The sequence below is a fragment of the Solea senegalensis genome, linkage group LG1 (genome assembly GCF_019176455.1).
Source record: "Solea senegalensis isolate Sse05_10M linkage group LG1, IFAPA_SoseM_1, whole genome shotgun sequence".
NCBI classification, from domain to species: Eukaryota; Metazoa; Chordata; class Actinopteri; order Pleuronectiformes; family Soleidae; genus Solea; species Solea senegalensis.
Genome location: NC_058021.1, coordinates 23,541,861 through 23,562,882, shown reverse-complemented (window position 1 = coordinate 23,562,882; position 21,022 = coordinate 23,541,861). Strand labels below are relative to the sequence as shown.

At 41.1% G+C, this 21,022-nt stretch overlaps 1 protein-coding gene across 4 annotated transcripts in view; it reads right to left on the bottom strand.

The window, feature by feature from the left end:
- Positions 1-402: 402 nt before the first annotated feature.
- The window catches only part of LOC122767168 (disco-interacting protein 2 homolog C), an 89,214-nt gene continuing 68,594 nt past the window's right edge, over positions 403-21,022 (bottom strand). For 3 of the 4 annotated variants that reach the window (XM_044022560.1, XM_044022584.1, XM_044022577.1), the window contains exons 17-38: positions 20,624-20,738; positions 19,536-19,675; positions 18,934-19,070; positions 18,645-18,853; positions 18,187-18,301; positions 17,657-17,858; positions 17,316-17,416; positions 16,755-16,835; positions 15,956-16,079; positions 15,214-15,335; positions 11,567-11,678; positions 11,374-11,483; positions 10,827-10,957; positions 10,568-10,736; positions 10,312-10,482; positions 9,735-9,764; positions 6,973-7,034; positions 3,416-3,473; positions 3,008-3,082; positions 2,683-2,857; positions 2,429-2,552; positions 403-1,753 (exon numbers count right to left, since the gene is read on the bottom strand). In XM_044022560.1, the coding sequence (XP_043878495.1) occupies positions 1,501-1,753; positions 2,429-2,552; positions 2,683-2,857; positions 3,008-3,082; positions 3,416-3,473; positions 6,973-7,034; positions 9,735-9,764; positions 10,312-10,482; positions 10,568-10,736; positions 10,827-10,957; positions 11,374-11,483; positions 11,567-11,678; positions 15,214-15,335; positions 15,956-16,079; positions 16,755-16,835; positions 17,316-17,416; positions 17,657-17,858; positions 18,187-18,301; positions 18,645-18,853; positions 18,934-19,070; positions 19,536-19,675; positions 20,624-20,738 (2,816 nt within the window). In that variant the 3' untranslated portion in view covers positions 403-1,500. The remainder of the gene's footprint in view (positions 1,754-2,428; positions 2,553-2,682; positions 2,858-3,007; positions 3,083-3,415; positions 3,474-6,972; positions 7,035-9,734; positions 9,765-10,311; positions 10,483-10,567; positions 10,737-10,826; positions 10,958-11,373; positions 11,484-11,566; positions 11,679-15,213; positions 15,336-15,955; positions 16,080-16,754; positions 16,836-17,315; positions 17,417-17,656; positions 17,859-18,186; positions 18,302-18,644; positions 18,854-18,933; positions 19,071-19,535; positions 19,676-20,623; positions 20,739-21,022) is intronic. The other variant, XM_044022567.1, reaches the window with a different exon arrangement.

Sequence of the window (21,022 nt, the reverse complement as noted above, 5' to 3'; positions counted from 1 at the left end):
CTAAAAATAACATTAATGTTTCATAGAAGGTTTTTAGTGTGTTAGTGTGGTTTTTTTTCTAATTTAAATTTGAAGACAAATTGGTTTAATTTTAATTTGTTTATTAAATGAATCAAAATTCAGTTTATCTAATTTTAATCTTGACATTTAGCACCAGAAATATACGTCTTATAATCTGAATATATCAAATTCAAAACATACATAAAGCTAAAAATTATTTTTATTTTAACATTTTTAATATAAATCTCTGCTTTTTTTCCACACAAAAATGTAACGCATTAAAAGAAATGTGTATGAAAATGTTTTTATATTAGACCCATTTTTTATATTAGACTATGTCATTTTGATATTTATCTCACTGTTAGACTGAAGTTTGTAAACCACTCACTCTCCCAAACCAAACTCCTTACCAAACTTCAGTTTCCTGTGAAACAGTGAAATAAAGACGTGAACTTAAACTGATATAGATTTTATTCAGTGAGTTTTAAAACTTAACGTTCATGAGTCAAACTGAACCCTTCGGAGGAATGAAACTCTTCAATTTTCCCGAACTTTTTGGACAAACGTGCAGATAAAAAAATCCTCTTCGGTCTTTTTTACGACTTTTTTTCTATAATAGAATCTATATATTTATATTTCCCCCGTAATAACCTCGACATCTGGTCTCTCGTGATAATATGACGCTTTTAGTGTTTGTTTGGTTTTTTTCCTGTTTTTATATTAGCAAATTATCCAAGAGCAAAAATAACATTCTTGAACATTCATATACTTTTTCTAAAAGAGACAAAATAAATTAAATCAGTTTCTTTTTGTACATAATTACATGATATGAGCGTTAATAAACGTTAACGTTAGCCATTAGCTGTTAGCTTGCTGAGACAGAACAAAGTGTTCAGAAATTAACGTTTGAATTTAAAAAAAACCCAAAAACTGTGATATTTAAAAATACAAAAAGAAAAGAGCTAACACGGTTAGTACCTCTTCGGGAAAACATAACTTGACCCCGCCCCTTTTTCACGTTGATGGTTGATACCATATAAAAAAATAACCTAACCATGGTTACCACAGTTTTGGTTGTCGTGTAAATTGTTAAACAAAAAAACATAAAAAACAAACGCGACAGAATCTTTGCTACGTTGGCGATTGTCCTCATCTGTCTCGTCTTTCCTTGGTGTTCTCGTCTGTCCTTGTCTTTCCTTGCTTGTCCTCGTCATCCTCTTCTGTTCTCGTCTTTCTTCGTCTGCCCTCATCGTCCTCTTCTGTCTTCGTCCGTCCTCGTCATACTTTCTTTTTCCTCTCAGTCTTTCGTTAAAAAACCAGACCTGAACGCGACCTTGACTGTCATGACACGGAGCCTCACGTCGCCTGAGAGACAAAATCCAGGGTAAAAAAATATCTATTTCTTCCGCCAGCGTCAGAAAGAATGCAGCCTCAGATTATCAGATTATATTCTCCTCAGTCTCGTGATCCTCCATCAGGCTTTGCCACCTACATGTGGCACTACATGTTGTAGGCCACGTAGATGGGGTCCAGCTGATCGGCCAGGAAGCCGTCGCGCAGGTGCATGCGCTGCTTCTCGCCACGGGAGTTGATCGGGATAATGCCGATGTCAACGACCACGACCACGCCCACAATGAGGTAATGCTCCTCCAGGACCACGTTAGTGACGAGCGGGACCAGGTCCAGAGCCTCGTGTTCAGAACCATCCAACTCCACCACCACCACCAGCAGGTTTGTCCACGTGAAGACGGCGCTGGAGACACAAAAGACAACGTTTTTACACAGAGATTATCAAAATTATCTGATTCACTTTTTTCTGTTATTTTTTCTTCATTTTTACTTTTTAATTCAAACTTCTGCTGTCCGATTAATCTAATCTATTCTGACCCTAGTGATCTAATCTAAAAAGTAATTTAACTGTACCTAAAATAACCTAATCTCATCTGAACTAATCTAATAATATAATTTTATCTAATTCAGTATAATATAATCTGACACTATCTATGTAATTTTAAAAACTAATTTAACCTAATCTGACCTAATTTAATTTAACCTAATTTGATCTAGTCTAATCTAATCTAATCTGACCCAACCTAATCTTATCCAACCTAATATAAACAACATAGTCTAATTGTGTCTAATCCAGTGTAATCTAACATCATCTAATCTGACCTAACCTATCTCATCTTAAAAAAGGAACAACTGTGTATGACGTCATCGTGTGTGTGACGCCATCATGTGTGTGTGACGTCATCGTGTGTGTGATGTCATCATGTGTGTATGACGTCATCGTGTCTGTGTGTGTATGACGTCATCATGGGTGTGACGTCATCGTGTGTGTGATGTCACCATGTGTGTGATGTTATCACGTGTGTGATGTCATCATGTGTGTGTGACGTCATCGTGTGTGTGGATGTGTGTCTCTGACCACTCAGTGATGCTCTTGTGAGTCCTGATGACGGACGTCTCGATGTCGATGGGATGATATCTCATTCCTCTGAGCTCCATGGTTTCCTCTAGAGCTCCAACCACATACAGAGCATCATGACGCTCTGCACATACACCCACACACACACATATGAACACACACACCGGTGTTAGACGACTGTTTTGATAGAACTCAGTGTAAATAATAATCCAGTGAGTGTGAGTGTGTGTGTGTTCGTGGTGTTGACCTCTGACCTCCGCTGGCATCAGTGAGTTCAGTTCTGCGCAGGAAGCCCAGATAGCCGGTCCTGGCCCAGACGCTCTGTGTGTCTCCAAAGCTGAGTCTGGAGCTGAAGTGGTCTGACTGCAGAACCTCGTCCCCGTACACTCTGAAGTAGCCACTGCAGTTATGACCACTGTGGACCCAGATCTGCACACAGGACACAGGAGACAAATATTATTATTATTGTTAATAGTATAATTATTACTGTTATTATTATTATTATCATCATTGTTATTTTTAATATTATTATTATTATTATTATTATTATTGTTAATGTTAATATGAATAAAGACTCACTTCTCCCAGATGTGATTCTCCCATTGGTCCTTTAGTCTCTGGGTTTGCGATTATGATTCTGACTCCAGGAAGAATCTGTTCACACACACACACACACACACCAGCAGCAGTTATTATATTATATTATATTATATTATATTATATTATATTATATCATATTATATTATATTATATTATATTATATTATATTATATTATATTATACATACAGTTATTATACTACTCTAACATTTATATTATATAATGTATATATACACACACACCAGCAGCAGTTATTATATTATATTATATTATATTATATTATATTATATTATATTATATTATATTATATTATATTATATTATATTATACATACAGTTATTATACTACTCTAACATTTATATTATATAATGTATATATACACACACACCTTCCCAGATTCCATGAGTGACAGACTGTGTGGTGATCCTCTCTCTACGAGTCTGACTCTGTGAAACAAATACAAATTTTAGTCAACATCATCAACAATCACTATGTACATCAATGTTTACACATATATACATATATATATTTACATATGTATGTATGTGTATATATACATACATATATACACAAATTTATTAAATAAATTAAATAAATATATTATTAATTTAATATATTAATATATTATTAAAATTATTATTAAACATATCAAACTACATAAATATATATCTATATATAAATACATATACAGTGTGTACGGAAAGTATTCAGACCCCTTTAAATTGTTCACTCTTTGTTTCATTGCAGCCATTTGCTAAAATCAAGAGTTCATTTTATCTCTCATGAATGTACACTCAGCACCACATCTTGACAGAAAAAAAACAGAAATGTAGAAATTTTAGCTAATTTATTAAAAAAGAAAAACTGAAATATCACATGGTCATAAGTATTCAGACCCTTTGCTGTGACACTCATATTTAACTCACATGCTGTTCATTTCTTCTGATTGTCCTTGAGATGGTTCTGCTCCTTCACTGGAGTCCAGCTGTGTTTAATTAAACTGATTGGACTTGATTAGGAAAGGCACACACCTGTCTATAGACCTTACAGCTCACAGTGCAAATGAGAATCATGAGGTCGAAGAAACTGCCCAAGGAGCTCAAAGACAGAATTGTGGCAAGGCACAGATCAGGCCAAGGTTACAAAATAATTTCTGCAGCACTCAAGGTTCCTAAGAGCACAGTGGCCTCCATAATCCTTAAATGGAAGACGTTTGGGACGACCAGAACTCTTCCTAGACCTGGCCGTCCAGCCAAACTGAGCAATCGTGGGAGAAGAGCCTTGGTGAGAGAGGTAAAGAAGAACCCAAAGATCACTGTGGCTGAGCTCCAGAGATGCAGTAGGGAGATGGGAGAAAGTTCCCGACGGAAGCCTCTCCTCAGTGCAAGACATATGAAAGCCCACATGAAGGACTCCCAGACTATGATAAATAAGATTCTCTGGTCTGATGAGACCAAGATTGAACTTTTTGGTGTTAATTCTAAGCGGTATGTGTGGAGAAAACCAGGCACTGCTCATCACCTGCCCAATACAATCCCAACAGTGAAACATGGTGGTGGCAGCATCATGCTATGGGGGTGTTTTTCAGCTGCAGGGACAGGACGACTGATTGCAATTGAAGGAAAGATGAATGCGGCCAAGTACAGAGATATCCTGGAAGAAAACCTCTTCCAGAGTGTTCAGGACCTCAGACTGTGCCGACGGTTCACCTTCCAACAAGACAATGACCCTAAGCACACAGCTAAAATAACGAAGGAGTGGCTTCGGAACAACTCTGTGACCATTCTTGACTGGCCCAGCCAGAGCCCTGACCTAAACCCAATTGAGCATCTCTGGACAGACCTGAAAATGGCTGTCCACCAACGTTCACCATCCAACATGACAGAACTGGAGAGGATCTGCAAGGAACAATGGCAGAGGATCCCCAAATTCAGGTGTGAAAAACTTCATCATTCCCAAGAAGACTCATGGCTGTACTAGCTCAAAATGGTGCTTCTACACAATACTGAGCAAAGGGTCTGAATACTTATGACCATGTGATATTTCACTTTTTCTTTTTTAATACATTTGCAAAAAATTCTACATTTCTGTTATTTTTTCTGTCAAGATGTGGTGCTGAGTGTACATTGATGAGAAATAAAATGAACTTTTTTGATTTTAGAAAATGGCTGCAATGAAACGAGTGAAAAATTTAAAGAGGTCTGAATACTTTTCATCTGTGTCCCTGCAGATGACTGAACTGACCATTAATATATTAATAACATAATGTTTGATGAGAAAAATAAAACAATAAAACTCTGCTGTTGTCATGGAGACTAAATGAGCTCATGTTAATTATTAACAGTAAAGAAAAGAGGAACAATTTGTGTCTTTAAAGAGTTAAAGACAAAGTCACATGATCACAGGACACCTTTTCACACACGTGGCTTTTTGTCTCCGACTGAAGACGTTTGACAGGTAAACAAAGGGCACAGCCTCCATTTGAATCCAGTTGAGCAGAAATATTAACACATGTCAATGACCGTGACATTTATGTGAAGAGAGGAGTCAATAAATGAACACTATTACATTTTATACAGCGTAATCCACTCATTCATCATTTATCAGACTTTAATTTCATTAATGGATGTTGAAATGCTGCAGTCCTACCATATGTTACATTTGATTTGATATATATATTTATTCAGCTGTAACCTGACGAGACACAAACTGAAGAATATGGATCAAACTGAGAAAACATAGTTTACTTATGGACCAATAAATATAAAGTCCAACTGAAGTGTCCATGTTCAAACTGACTCACTTTTTTGACTCTATTTTACATTAAAACATTTTGCTCAACACTATTTCATGACTATATTTCCACGTGTAAATATAAACACAGTCACTGAAATGCTGTCAAACATTAAGATTTCATCTACAGTGAGATTCAAAAGGTCACTTCTAAACTACATTGAAGTTAAAGTGTTTCTAGCTGCATCAGAAATATTCACATCAGCGATAATCTTCATCATGATGTGATCTATGATAGAAACATTTCATAACAATGTCTACAGTGATGATTAGTCTGCAGTAACACAGTAAAACAATCTGAGTCTTAATGTGTGCCCACAAAATAGTATTTTGTGTGCACTTTTTTTTTTTTACCATGTCATGTCCGGGGCTCCGAAGATTTGATTAAAATTTGATGTGTGTGTGGAGGTTGGATTCGATATGTGCTGATTTAAGACAAGTAGACGTACAGACTTGTAATAATGGAAGTGTTGAGTTGAGTATGTACTTTTTTTGTAGTACCTAAACCGTGTTGTGCCATGCTGAGGCGAGTAGAGCCAGTGGAAATATGCCACAAGTCCTTGTTCTGAAGTCCACCGAAACCCGTGGTATAGTTCGCACACTGGAGGAAACACCTGATTGGGATTTCGATGTTTTGAAAGACGATTTGGCAGTTGAATGCGCTCTGATACGTGTTTTGATATCGACTGTATGAATGAGGACATGAGACAGTGTCAGACAGCTGCTTCAGGTTCACAGAGTATGTTGCCGGGGTAACTGACTCAGTGTTAAGCTGAACTGGCTTTGTGAAACCGAAAAAGAGTTTACCTCGTCTCAGGGTTAACTAACTCAGAGTTTTCACTAAACCTGCTTTCTGAAACAGGCCCCTGGTGTCGTGAAGGTTTGACGACACGGTGGAACCACGGTGGAGGAGAACCTTAGCAGATGTTTTTATTTCAAGATGGACAGGTCACCTTACATCAGCTGCAAATGAGGCGTGTCCACGTTGATCTGGAGGGAGGAGCTAAAGACAAAGAGCCTCCTTCTCCGAATTGTTAGTATTTAATCATTGCACCTGTCATATTGAGGTTCTTCTCACATCCTGACTGATCCTTTACCTTTGGCCCCGTGACTGAGGAAGCTTTGTCACATTCTGTTTGGTGCTGAACTCACCTGTCATGTCGCAGCGCTCTCATGTCCACGAAGACGGTGGTGGGGTCAGGTCCCGACGTTCCCTGTCAGGGACAACGAGGACACAAGAGTCAACAACAACAATAATGACAACAACAACAACGAGGACACAAGAGTCAACCACAATGATAACAACAACAACGAGGACACAAGAGTCAACACCACAGAGTCACACAAGAACAACAACAACAACAACTACGAAATGGACACAATAGTCAACACCACTGAGTCACACAAGAACAACAACAATGACAACAACAACGAGGACACAAGAGTCAACACCACAGAGTCACACAAGAACAACAACAAAGCGACAACAACAATGAGGACACAGAGTCAACACCACAGAGTCACACAAGAACAACAACAACAACAAGGACACAAGAGTGAACACCACAGAGTCATACAAGAACAACAACAACAACGAGGGACACAAGAGTCAACAACAATGACAACAACAACAGCGAGGACACAAGAGACAACACCACAGAGTCACACACAAACAACAACAATAATGACAACAACAAGGACACAAGAACAACAACAACAACTAGGACACACAAATCAACACCACAGAGTCACACAAGAACAAGAACAACGACAACAAGGACACAAGAGTCAACACCACAGTCAGACAAGAACAATGATGACAACAAAAACAAGGACACACAAACAACAACAATAATGACAACAACGAGGACACAAGAGCCAACACCACAGGGTCACACAAGCACAACAACAACAACTAGGACACACAAGTCAACACCACAGAGTAACACAAGAACAACAACAATGACAACGACAACAACAATGAGAACACAAGAGTCAACACCACAGAGTCACACAAGAACAACAATGACAACAACAACAATGAGGACAGTCAACACCACAGAGTCACACAAGAACAAGAATAACAACAGCAACAACAAGGACACAAGAGTCAACACCACAGAGTCACACAAGAACAACGACAACAACAACGACGAGGAAACAAGAGTAAAAACCACGGAGTCACACACAAACAACAACAATAATGACAACAACGAGGACACAAGAGCCAACACCACAGGGTCACACAAGCACAACAACAACTAGGACACACAAGTCAACACCACAGAGTAACACAAGAACAAGAACAACGACAACAACAACAACAAGGACACAAGAGTCAACACCACAGAGTCACATAAGAACAACAAAAACAAAGAGGACACAAGAGTCAACACCACAGAGTTACACAAGAACAACAATGACAACGACAACAACAAGGACACGAGTCAACACCACAGAGTCACACAAGAACAACAACAATGACAACGACAACAACAATGAGGACACAAGAGTCAACACCAGAGTCACACAAGAACAACAGTGACAACGACACCAACGAGGACACGAGTCAACACCACAGAGTCACACAAAAACAAGAACAACATCAACAGCAAGGACACAAGAGTCAACACCACAGAGTAACACAAGAACAACGACAACAACAGCAACAACAAGGACACAAGAGTCAACACCACAGAGTCACACAAGAACAACAACAACTACAACAACAACAATGAGGACACAAGAGTCAACACCACAGAGTCACACAAGAACAACAACAAGTCACACAAGAACAACAACAACAACAATAACAACAACAACAACAACGAGGACACAAGAGTCAACACCACAGCGTCACACAAGAACAACAACCACAACAGCAGCAATAACAACAACCACGACAATGACAACAATTACCACCCAACAATGACAGCAACAACAACAGCTACAACAATGACAAAAACAACAGCAACAACAACAACATCAGCAACAACGACAATGACAACCACCACAACCGTGACGACTCGTGTCGCCATCACGGACGCTGGGAAGGCGGGAAATAACAAACAGCAGTGGTTTTTGGAAGTCAGTGAAAAGAAATTGCGATAAAAATAAAGTAAAAAAGGAAAATAAAAGCATGAGAGAAAAAAGAAGGGACAGACAGATGGAGGTCAGAATGATGAGACAATAATTTAGAGGTCAATTTGATTCAGGAGAGAACTCCCCATCACCAACCCTTCACCCCCACCACCAAACACACAGGCGCATGCTGGGAGTCACAAGCCCACACACCAGGAAGTTAGTGCAGAGTGAACTAAGGCAGAGACTTTTTATGTTTTTGTCTGAAATAAAACAAAAAATATATTAAAAACAAAAGCAGCAGATTCTCACATTTAAAGCAAAATGGATTTACTTCAGGTGTTTGAAAGTGTGTGTGTGTTATATAAAGTACTGACACGTACAGACCCCACACCAAAGCCCAAATCAGTTTTTGGCGGGGACACACAAGCTGCTGGTCCTCTGCTGCCTCGTGTGGTCAATATGGTCACACACAACAAAGGTTTTCAAATGACGAAATTACAAATTAACACATTTGAACTTAGTGATGGAGACAACAGTGGATCAACAATTCCTGTATGTGTGATGTTAAAATCATTGATTTTCTCTATGGGCTTTGGTGTGGGAGTGGGAGTGGTTTACAAATGTATTGTTGACTAAAACTGACTTAGACTTTATGGGATTTTGTCCCCGGCCGCCCTTCAGTGTTCCCTGTGTAACTGTGATTTTTATTTTGAAAAACTAATTTTCTCCCATGTCCCTCAAACCAGCTGATGAGTGACAGCTGAGAAACAGTGGTGGTGACACTGCAGGTGGAGGTGGTGGTGGTTTAGGGGTTGATGGTGGTTCCCTACCTGCTCGGCAAGCTTTCCCAGCCTGTGAGGCTGCAGCAGCACAGACAGGAGGAGGAGGAGGAGGGAGGAGGAGGAGGAGGAGGAGCAAGGAAGGAGGACGGAGACAAAACCAAGTATGAGATATGTGGGTGGCGTTATGTATAAAACAAGGAGGAGAGATGAAAAACAAATAAAACATGAACGGCTAATATTAATATTGAGGTTAATATTAGTTCACTAAAGTGTTCATTTAATATTTTAAATACAGTATTAATATTATTACAGAAATTATTGTGCAGGAGCGTGCGAAATCCCACTGGAATTTGGAAATTCCAAAAAAAACAGATCTTGTAAAAAAAAACAGATCCAAAAAAAATCTCGTAAAAACAGATACAAAAAAAATCTTGTAAAAACAGATCTGAAAAAAAAAAAGTTTTTTGGCCGAATATTCAAACTTCTGATCTCTGACCTCGAGCAACTTGTTTCATAATAACAATAATAATAATAATAATAATAACAATAATAATAATAATAAAAAAAACGTCTATAGTGGTAAAGTGACATAGAAGAAGAATAAGGTCAGAGGTCAGGGACTCACCTGCAGACAGATGGCCAGGTTCACCCTGCAGCCGAACGACGTGCTGACCGCTCGAGGGTGCAGACCCAGGTCCTTGAAGAGTTTGGAGAAGGATTGCGTGAGCGCAATCCTGGGACGCTCCTCTGCCACGACCACGCACGTCCTCACGCGGGACAAGTCCACGCCTCTGGACTGAGGGACACGAAGAAACGAGCATGTTTACAGAGACTCAGTCGTTTGTTTGTTGGTTTCCATGGTGAGTCGGCACAACTCTTACCTTGAGCGAGTCAGTCTGCAGGCCCAGGCCTTTGGTGCACAGCTCCATGACGCTGTAGGAGCAGAAGGTGTCACGTACTTTGTACTGACTGACGGACGACAGCCACAGAGCCGGGTTCACCTCCAGCTCTGACGGAGGGATCAGGATGGACTGATGACCTGAGTACACACTGCAGACGGAAACATTCAGAAGTTAAAGTTTATTGCTCAGCTGTGTGTGTGTGTGTGTGTGTGTGTGTGTGTGTGTGTGTGTCTCTGACCTGCATAAGCACCAGAGGACGAAGCCCAGGCCACAGTACGGGTCCAAGCAGATGGCGACCTCTCTGGACGGGTAAAGCTCACACTGCAGCTTTATGGAGCGACAGAAGGCACTGGTGGCTGTGTGAGACATCTGCAGCCACACACACACACACACACACACACACACACGCACGCGCGCACGCACACACACACACACACAAACATGTTGTTTTAACGACATAAAATACAGATGAAGCTGTTTCCTCCATCACTCACCCTCCAACACCAAACACCATAGAGAAAATCAGTGATTTTAACATCACAGCACACAGGAGTTGTTGATCCACTGCTGCCACCATCACTAAATTCAACAGTTTTATTTTGTATTATTTAATTTAGACATTCCTCATTGACACAAAGTGACCACACAAGGCAGCAGAGGACCAGCAGCTCCTTTTCCCCGCCAGCTAAAATCACTGATTTTCTCTATGAAGTTTGGTGTGGGAGAGTGAGTGGTTTACACATACATATATTTTGGCGAGTGTGTGAGTGTGTGTGTATGTGTACCTTGACTCCAGCCAGCATGCCTGTGGTGGAGACACTAAAGTCCAGGTAGGCCAGAGTATCAGGATCAGACGGTTTATAAAGCAGTGGAGGTTTTTTCTTTGGCAAATCGTCTGAAGAGAAACATCATCATCATCATCATCATCACCATCATCGTCATGTCCTTACACACACATATAATTGTGTGTGTGTGTACCTGTGTCCAGGACAGGAGGCCAGGTCCGGACATCGACAGTCGCTGAAGCTTCCTTTGACCTCAGCAGTTTAGAGATGAGCTGCGTGGTCATCACACACACTGAGTGGCTGACCTGCACCGCACAACACACACATACACACACACACAATGCCACATTACTTCATTTTGTCAAGAACTAGAATCATCGCCACTGTAATATACAAGTATGTACTTGTATATTTGAGAAGTACTAGTGCAGTACATAGTCGCCAAGTACAGAGTACACAAGTATGATCTCTTCAATTAAAACAGCAGCTACTTCCTTCTTCTACTGTTTGAATGGTGGGTGGCGCCAAGTGCTTAAGCCTCATTACCACCACCTACAGTGTTGACAAATGAACATATGAAATTTAAACTTTTATTATTTTAAATAATTGTTTTTATTTTCACATTTAACTTTATTTATTTTTATTAAAATATACAGTACCACGTGGAAAATAGATGTATTGTAGTGTATTGTAGTGTAGTATATATATATGTATATGTGTATATATATATGTATATATATATATATATATATACATATAAAGATATATATGTACATATTATATTTAAATACAGATACAATGACCGTGCGACTTCAATATAAATCTAAAATTCAAAGTTAAAATAAATGAAACATTAAAGGGGACATATTATGCAAAATCAACTTTTTAACCGTTTAAATACTAAGATTTGGGACTCTGGAGGCCCTACCAGTCGCCAAAGTGTGGAAAAAGAATACTCAGTCATGTTTTCGTGTCCCCCTTAGTGTAAGTATAGGCGATGAAACACTCGATGTTGAATTCCCTGCGCTTATGACGGCAGCATGCACATTTCACCGCGAATGTTACCGCCCACCAGTAAGTTTACTTCGAGAGCTCCACCTTAGCTCCACCTTGTCCAGGCGAGGGAGGAAGAGCGGTAATTATGTCAGCGCGGAGGGACAAGTGTGCTGTTGGTGGCTGCACAGTGGAGCACAGTGTTTTACACAAAGGATTTTATATATGAAGCTAATGTGCCGGATAAAGTCAGCAAACGTGTGTTTGTGTGTTCGCACCACTTCACATCAGACTGCGGCCAGCGGTCGCCGTATTTAGTCAGCGAACGCATTTCACCGACGTACAAACACACACATTGTTAAGAAAAGGTCACATAGAGCTCATAACTGACCATTCTGACACGTCCTAATTAAAGATATTTGTTCAGTACGTCCTCCATGACCGGAGAACAGTTAAAAAGACTGAAGGACAGCACCACTGATCGCCACCGCTGAGCGGCGAGCTGCCTAAACTGCCGCTGTATGTGACTGATTGCCAGCTCCGGAGCATACAATGTCGGTGCTGTCCCTAAGTGTTTTTAACTGATTTACAGTTCGGCACTGTTCAGCTTGATCCATGCACAAAACCGAGCGTTCTGAAAGGGGCGGGTTTAGCAGGGTTATTGAACTGCTATGATGCTTCATCCTTATGGTATTTTGACCAAAGCATGTCACTGACATGTTCATTAGTACACTAGGGAACTATTTTAATAGGGGAAATAGGGTATAATACAGCGGAGAAAATAAGTATTGAACGCGTCAACATTTTTCTCAGTAAGTATATTTCCGATGGGGCTATTGGAATGAAATTTTCACCAGATGTCAGTAACAACCCAAATTATCCACACATACAAAGAAATAAAAACAAATGAGTCCACAAATGAAGTTGTGTGTAATAAAGTGAAATGACACAGGGAGAAAGTATTGAATACACTTGCTGAAATTGATTTAATACTCAGTAGAAAAGGGCCACACGGTGGTGTAGTGGTTAGCACTCTCGCCTTGCAGCGAGAAGACCCAGGTTCGAGCCCCGGTTGGAACAAGGGCCTTTCTGCATGGAGTTTGCATGTTCTCCCCGTGTGTGCGTGGGTTCTCTCCGGGTTCTCCGGCTTCTTCCCACAGTCCAAAAAACATGCAATGTGGGGATTAGGTAAATTGGACACTCTAAATTTACCGTAGGAGTGAGTGTGAGAGTGAATGGTTGTTTGTCTCTAGTTGTGTGTGGCCCTGCGATGGACTGGCGAACTGTCCAGGGTGTACCCCGCCTATCGCCCGATGTAGCTGAGATTGGCACAGCACCCCCCGCGACCCTCTGGTGGAGGATGAAGCGGTTAGATGATGACTGACTGACTGACTTAGTAGAAAAGCTTTTGTTGGTAATGACAGCTTCAAGACGCCTCCTGTATGGAGAAACTAGTCACACACATTGATCAGTTGTGATTTTTGCCCATTCTTCCACACAAAGTGTCTTCAAATCTTGAAGGTTCCGGGGACATCTTCTATGAACTCTGATCTTCAGTTCTTTCCAGAGGTTTTCAATCGAATTCAAGTCGGGTGATTGACTGTGCCATTCTTTCTCTTAAACCAATTGATTGTTTCCTTGGCTTTGTGTTTGGGATCATTGTCTTGCTGAAATGTCCACCATCTTCAGCATCCTGGTGGATGGCAGCAGATTCTTCTCAAGAATATCACGATGCATTTCTCCATTCATCCTTCCTTCAATTACATGAAGTCTGCCAGTGCCAGATGCTGAAAAACAGCCCCACACCATGATGCTCCCACCTCCAAACTGCACTGTTGGTATGGTGTTTTTAGGGTGATGTGCAGCGCCATTTCTCCTCCAAACATATTGTATGTTATGACAGCCACAGAGTTCAATTTTGGTCTCATCTGACCAGATTATATTTTCCCAGTATAACATTGGCTTGTCTAAATGTTGTGCAGCAAACTTTAAGCGAGCTTCCACATGCCTTTTCTTGAGCAGTGGTGTCTTGTGTGGTGAGCGTGCATAGAGGCCATGGCGGTGGAGTGCATTACTAATTGTTTTTTTGAAACAACTGTACCTGCTTCTTCAAGGTCTTTCTGAAGATCTCCGCGAGTGGTCCTTGGTTCTTGGACAACTCTTCTAATTATTCTATGGACTCCTCTGTCAGTAATCTTGCGAGGAGCACCTGGTCGCGGTCGGTTAATGGTGTAAAGATGTTCTTTCCACTTCCGAATAATAGCTTCAACAGTGCTCACTGGAACATTCAGAAGTTTAGATATACATCTGTAACCAATGCCATCCGTATGTTTGTCTACAATAAGCTTGTGAAGGTCTTGGGACAGCTCTTTGCTTTTACCCATCTTGAAATGATTCTTGAGTGTCACCTTGGTAAAGAGAAACCTTTATAGGCCACCAATTAGGACTTATCCACCTGATATTAATTTGCACTGATACGGGGCAGGATTGCTTCCTAAATACTGGCTTCCTGTGCCTTCTTACACCTTTTTTTCTTCATGTGTTCAATACTTTTTCCCTGTGTCATTTCACTTACTTACACATAACTTTTGTCATGTCATGTATTTCTTTGTATGTGTGGATAAATTGGGTTGTTACTGACATCTGATGAAAATTTCATCCCAATAGCCCCATCAGAAATATATTTACTGAGAAAAATGTTGACGCGTTCAATACTTATTTTCTCCGCTGTATGTCCCCTTTAATAATATACAAACGTTCAAACTGTCAGAGGTGAGGCCATGACCTTGACCTTTGGTCACCCAAAATCTAAACAATGAATCCACGTTAATGTAGCGTTCATTTTACCTCCACGATCATCTTGACGGTGGGCAGCGTGGTGGCGATGTTCTGCAGGTGAGGAGGTCGCACCGTGATCGGCACGCAGCCGGCGTACAGGCAGCCGTAAAATGCTGCAATGAGGTCCATGCCTGGAGGAGGAGAAGCAAGAGGGAAGTAAGGAAGGAGGGAAGGAAGGAGTTAACGTGCTGCTCGAAGAGCTTTTTTTTAAAAAAAAACGCAAACCAAAATCACAGATGTCACTGTTAAAGGGAAAGTTTTTGAAGTTTAAATGTTTGCTCCCACAAACTAATCCTACTGCGTTCCGAGTCCGAACTGGTTCCAACTGACCATTCATTAAGTGTACTGACAAGCTTACAGTAGCGTTATGTTGTGTTATGTTATGCAGGAATACATGTCTATTTATCAAAAGTGGATGTAGTTATGTTCACTGTTTCATTTACATTGTATGTCCCTTTTTAGAAAAGGAGTGTTAAGCAATAATTTTAGTGTGTTGGGGATCAGCTCATTCAAGATGGAGTCACATGCATCTTGGATGGAGACCACATGGCCCTTTGCATTTAGTAAGTATTACATTTCTATTCCTGATTTTATCTATTGTATGAGTTTAAATTATTTATATTTATATTTATATAGACCGTGTAGAAGTCATTTTTTTTCCATTCATTTAACTACTCAGGAATCTATAAGACAAATGATAATGAATTGGAATGAACTTCCACGTTCACAGCAAAGATGAAGTGTTTTTTACCTGGAGGATAAACCAGTGCGACGTGGTCTCCGTCCTGCAGGTGGCCCCGTTCAGCCAACATGGCGGCGATCTTCTCTGCTCGCTTATGTAGCTGGACGCACGTCAGAGTGCTAGCTATGGTTCCCTGGAGGTCACACACACATGCACGCACGCACACACACACACACACATTCACAGACGCACGCACACACACACACACACATTCACACACACGCACACACACACACACACACACACACACATTGAATCCCTTTCCTCTCTGTGATATTAAGTGTCATGTGATTATTTGATGTGTCTTTGCTCACTAACGCTTATGTTAAACAGATAGTTTAGGATGTACAAGTGTGTGTTGTAGAAGGGAATGATCACTCTCCCACACCAAAGTCCATAGAGAAAAGCAGTGATTTTAACATCACACACTCAGGAGATGCTGGTCCTCTGCTGCCTCCATCACTAAGTTCAAATGTCTGATTTTATCAATTCTGTATATAAATTCCTTCATTTATAATTACTCCAGTGACACAAAGTGACCACACGAGGCAGCAGAGGACCAGCAGCTCCTGTGTCCCTGCAGCTAAAATCACAGATTTTCTCTGTGGGTTTTGGTGTGGGAGAGTGAGTGGTTTACAGTCGTCTGTGTAACAGTGAGATAAAGACGTGATCGTGTTCTTACAAACATCCCTGACTTAAACTTAATCGAGTCTTAATATTAAATGACTAAAATCAGTTTTTCCAACCAAACTTCAAATAAAAACTGAACTTATGTGTGTGTGTGTGTATGTGTGTGTGTGTGTCTTACTCTGGAGTTGATTAGTGTGTACAGGACATGGTCCGGTGTGGTCTGAGCTCTCCACTGTAAAACCTCGGACAGGAAGAGGAACTGTAGACAAACACGAGGTCACAGGGACACAAGGACACAGGGACATGAGGACACAGGAACATGAGGACACAAGGACATGAGGACACAGGGACACGAACTGGTGTTTCACATGAGCACTGAAACATTTCATTTGACTTCAGACAAGACAAGAACTGGATCAACAACTCCTATGTGTGTTGTTAAAATCACTGATTTTCTCTGTGGACTTTGGTGTGGGAGAGTGTGTGAGTGTGTGCGTGTGGGTGGGAGAGTGAGTGGTTTACAGAACTGGGTCTCACAGTGAGATAAAGACGTGAACATGTTCTTAAAGACACCAAAGACTAAAACTGACGAAGATTTCAGTGGATAAACTTTTTGTTAAGGGTTAAAAACCTCAGAAACTGCTGCTGCTGATTATGCAGATAAAAGTCGTGTGTGCGTGTCTGTGTGTGCGTGTGTGCATGTGTGTGCGTGTGCATGTGTGCGTGCGTGGTGACTCACCTGGTCGTTGTCTTCGATCTGACCCAGATCTCGACCGCTGGCCTGAGCAATCCTCTTCCCTGACACCAGATTACCGACCATCACAGACGCGGGACCGATCTCTGAGGACCAGAAGAAAAAATCGGATAATGTCAGAGTCAATTAACTTGATAAATCTTTAAGAAAACAGGAATTTTGTAAATGTTTGAAAGACATTTTTGGAAACTTTTTTAGAAAACTGAGAAATTTGTTCAAACTCGATAAAACGGTTAAAGTTCATTTTAAAATAAAATTTTGTAATATTGTAAAATATTTTGGGATCTCAGCCCCGCCCCCTTGCACAGATCCTGCCGTGTTCTCACCTGGCTGCTTCTGCCGTGGTTTGGGCAGGTTGGTGACGCACGTGTGCGGACACATGAGCACGTTACAGGGGTGCAGCGCCCCCTCCAGGAACAGCTGCTTGGTCTCTGACAGGTGGATGCCGCCCAGCGGAGTCTTGGGCAGAGTGTTGGAGGGAACCAGAGCCAGGCAGTACACGCCCACCTGGTGGATGCTGTCGATCGCCTGCAATGTTGAAAGAAAGAAAAAATGTTACGTTTGTCGGGATTATGTTTAATCACAATTTACTCCACTGTTGCGATGTTTTGAATGTCACTAAGCCATCTTGGAATTCTGTGTTGTGGTTACTGTGACTCTCTCGAGTCAGAAATCTGACTTCTGAACTGGAACGCACATTAACAACCTCTATCGCCCCCCTGTGGACGTCTGAGTAATAACCTACCCCCCGCTCCAGGATTGTGTATGTAAAGTTGTCATGTGACAGATTCTAACCGTGTTTAAACTTTGTTTAAACTAAACAAAGTCTGTGTTTTTTTGTGTGTGTGTACGTTACCTGCAGTACTCGGCTCATCCACTGGAAACTGTCCTCCTCAGTGGAATCTGGACGCTGCTCAGCAACAACAACGATCCGCTCGTCATGGAGAACTGTGATGGAGAACACTGCTATCCTGCAGCACACACACATGCACACACGCACACACACATACACGCACACACAGGCACAACCACACAGACAATTATTCAATACGATATATAATACAATAACAAAATTACATTACAAAATGAAATAATGCATTTTTTTGACAATTTCCTCTTCAGCTACTTAACTTTGCCTCACAACTGTGCTTAGCGCCACCGTCAGTTTTCATGAGGTACTACACCACATATTATTTTAATATAAATATTTAAGGCTAGCATATTGTAGATTGTATCTCATGAGATTACGATGTATTCCCATCGAAAAGTTTGTTTATGATTACAAATGAACAAATGAAAAACATTAAGTCGTACCTGCCCCTGTAGACAAACTTCATTGGCTCCACAGCGAGCGCCGTGGCAACGATGTCGTCGGCATTGTGCCGGCGCCCGCCAACCACCATCAGACCGTCCATCTTCCCCGCAACAAAGATCAAACCAGCGGGTCCGATAAAACCCAGCAGACCTGTCCTGGTGAAGGGAAACTCGCTGAAGGGGGCGCCGCTGTGCGACATCGGGAAAACCTGATGCCCAGATATCGTAGACGACTTTGAGTCAACTTAACGACGACGAGACAAAAAAATAAAAGACGTCTCGTACTCACCTCGAATGTGTTCTTGGTCATGCCAGCCAGACCAAAATATGAGGTTCCCGTGGCGACGGTGCAGACGCACAACTCCCCGATCTCGTCAGTTTTACAGAGCAGAGGGACACCTTCAGGTTTGACCACGCACATCAAACCTATAAAGACAGAGGATGGGGACAGAGGACAGAGGGCAGAGGACAGAGGACAGAGGACAGAGGATCGAGGACAGAGAATAGAGGACAGCGGACACAGATCACAATCAATGTCCTCATCTGACTCTGAATCTATGATGTCTTTAAGAACATGTTCATGTCTTTATCTCACTGTGAGACAGACTTTTGTAAACCACTCACTCTCACTGCACCAAACCTCATAGAGAAAATCACTGATTTTAACACATTTGATGGACTTAGTGATGGAGGCAGCAGTGGATTAACAACTCCTGTGTGTGATGTTAAAATCACTGATTTTCTCTCTGAGGTTTGGTGCAGGGAGAAGATCATTTTACTCAAGGTCCCAAAAAAATCTTAAATCAATCATCAGGAAGGGAAAGGACCAGGATCAGGATCAGGTTCAGGTTCAGGTTCAGGTTCAGGTTCAGGTTCAGGATCAGGTCTCACCTCCAGGCATGACGGTGCCGACGTCCTGCAGTGTCAGGACGGACAGCTTCTCCTCTGAGTCAACCCGGATGACGCCGTGACTCAGACCCTGCATGGACAACACGCCGCGACCTGGAGGAGTGCTGCCTTCCTCTGACGGCCTGCAGGGGGCGACAGTGAGCAACTCTGTGTTTTTATTTATTTTTGGGAAAAGCATTTGGTTTTTCTTCAAAGAAAATGTGGAAAGGAGTTTATATTTGAGTTAAAAACAACGGAAGTTTGTAAAGTCAGGGTTTTTTGTAAAGTCAGAGAACTTTATATTATTATTATTTTAATATAGCTAAAAAAATGACAGGACATTTTGTAACACTACAATATTTTGTTGACATTTTAAGAAACTTTTTGAAAAATATGGAAAGTTTGAAACTTTTTGAATAGGATTTTTAGAAAAGATTTAGAAAGTCGGAAAACTATGGGACTTTTTCACACTAAAAATAAAGAAAATTCGTTTTTTTAAACGTTGGGAACTTTTTAAAAATTGAGGAAAATTTTGTGAAAATGTATCAAATTCAATGAATCTTAACAGAATTTTAAAAATAACATTTTGTAATATTGGAAACCATTTTGAGACAACGATCCCGGGCCAAAGTCAAGAGAATTTTTGTTTTTTGTAAAAACTATGATAAAGAAGAATCTTTAAGATCATTCTTTTGCGGAGCGGATCATTTCATCAGGACAGGCCGAGGTAACGCTGCTCTGCCCCACGCACTGTACGCAGCGAACATCCGCTGATGGGGGGCTGATCACCTCCGATACCGTCGCTGCCAAACGATAAATACAACATATCTTGATACACAAACCACATTTTTGAATTCTAAATGACTAATCTCACGCCTCAAATGATCTTAAAACTGCTTTCGGGGACATCACATGCGCATACAATACTTTCTGGTGCGGGTGAGAAAGTATCTCGTGCACACCAGAAATGTTTAGGTTTTGTTTTTTTCCGATGTCCCTTCAGGGGCTCAGTATTTTTTGGATTTGTGTGTGCATGATTTATTCACCACACTAGTGTGTGTGTGTGTGTGTGTGTGTGTGTGTGTGTTCACCTCTTGATAGCTACAGTGAGGGCCTCGGGGGAGCTGGCACACGGACAGATGACCTCCGGCTTCAAACCTTTGGTCTGGAAGACGTTGAGGAAAGCGTCGCAGGACGAAATGGACCCTGAGACAAGAGACACACACGTCCAAATCAAGAAACAACAAGAGACACACACGTCCAAATCAAGAAACAACAAGAGACACACACGTCCAAATCAAGACACAACAAGAGACGTACAAATCAGAAACAACAAAGAGATGCACGTCAAATCAAGACACAACAGAGCCTCACAAATCAAGACACAACAAAAAATCATAAATAAGAGACACACCGTCCAAATGAAGAAAAACAAGAGGCATACATTCAATTCAAGTCAAGAAAAGAAACAACAAAAGAATTCTGCGTAC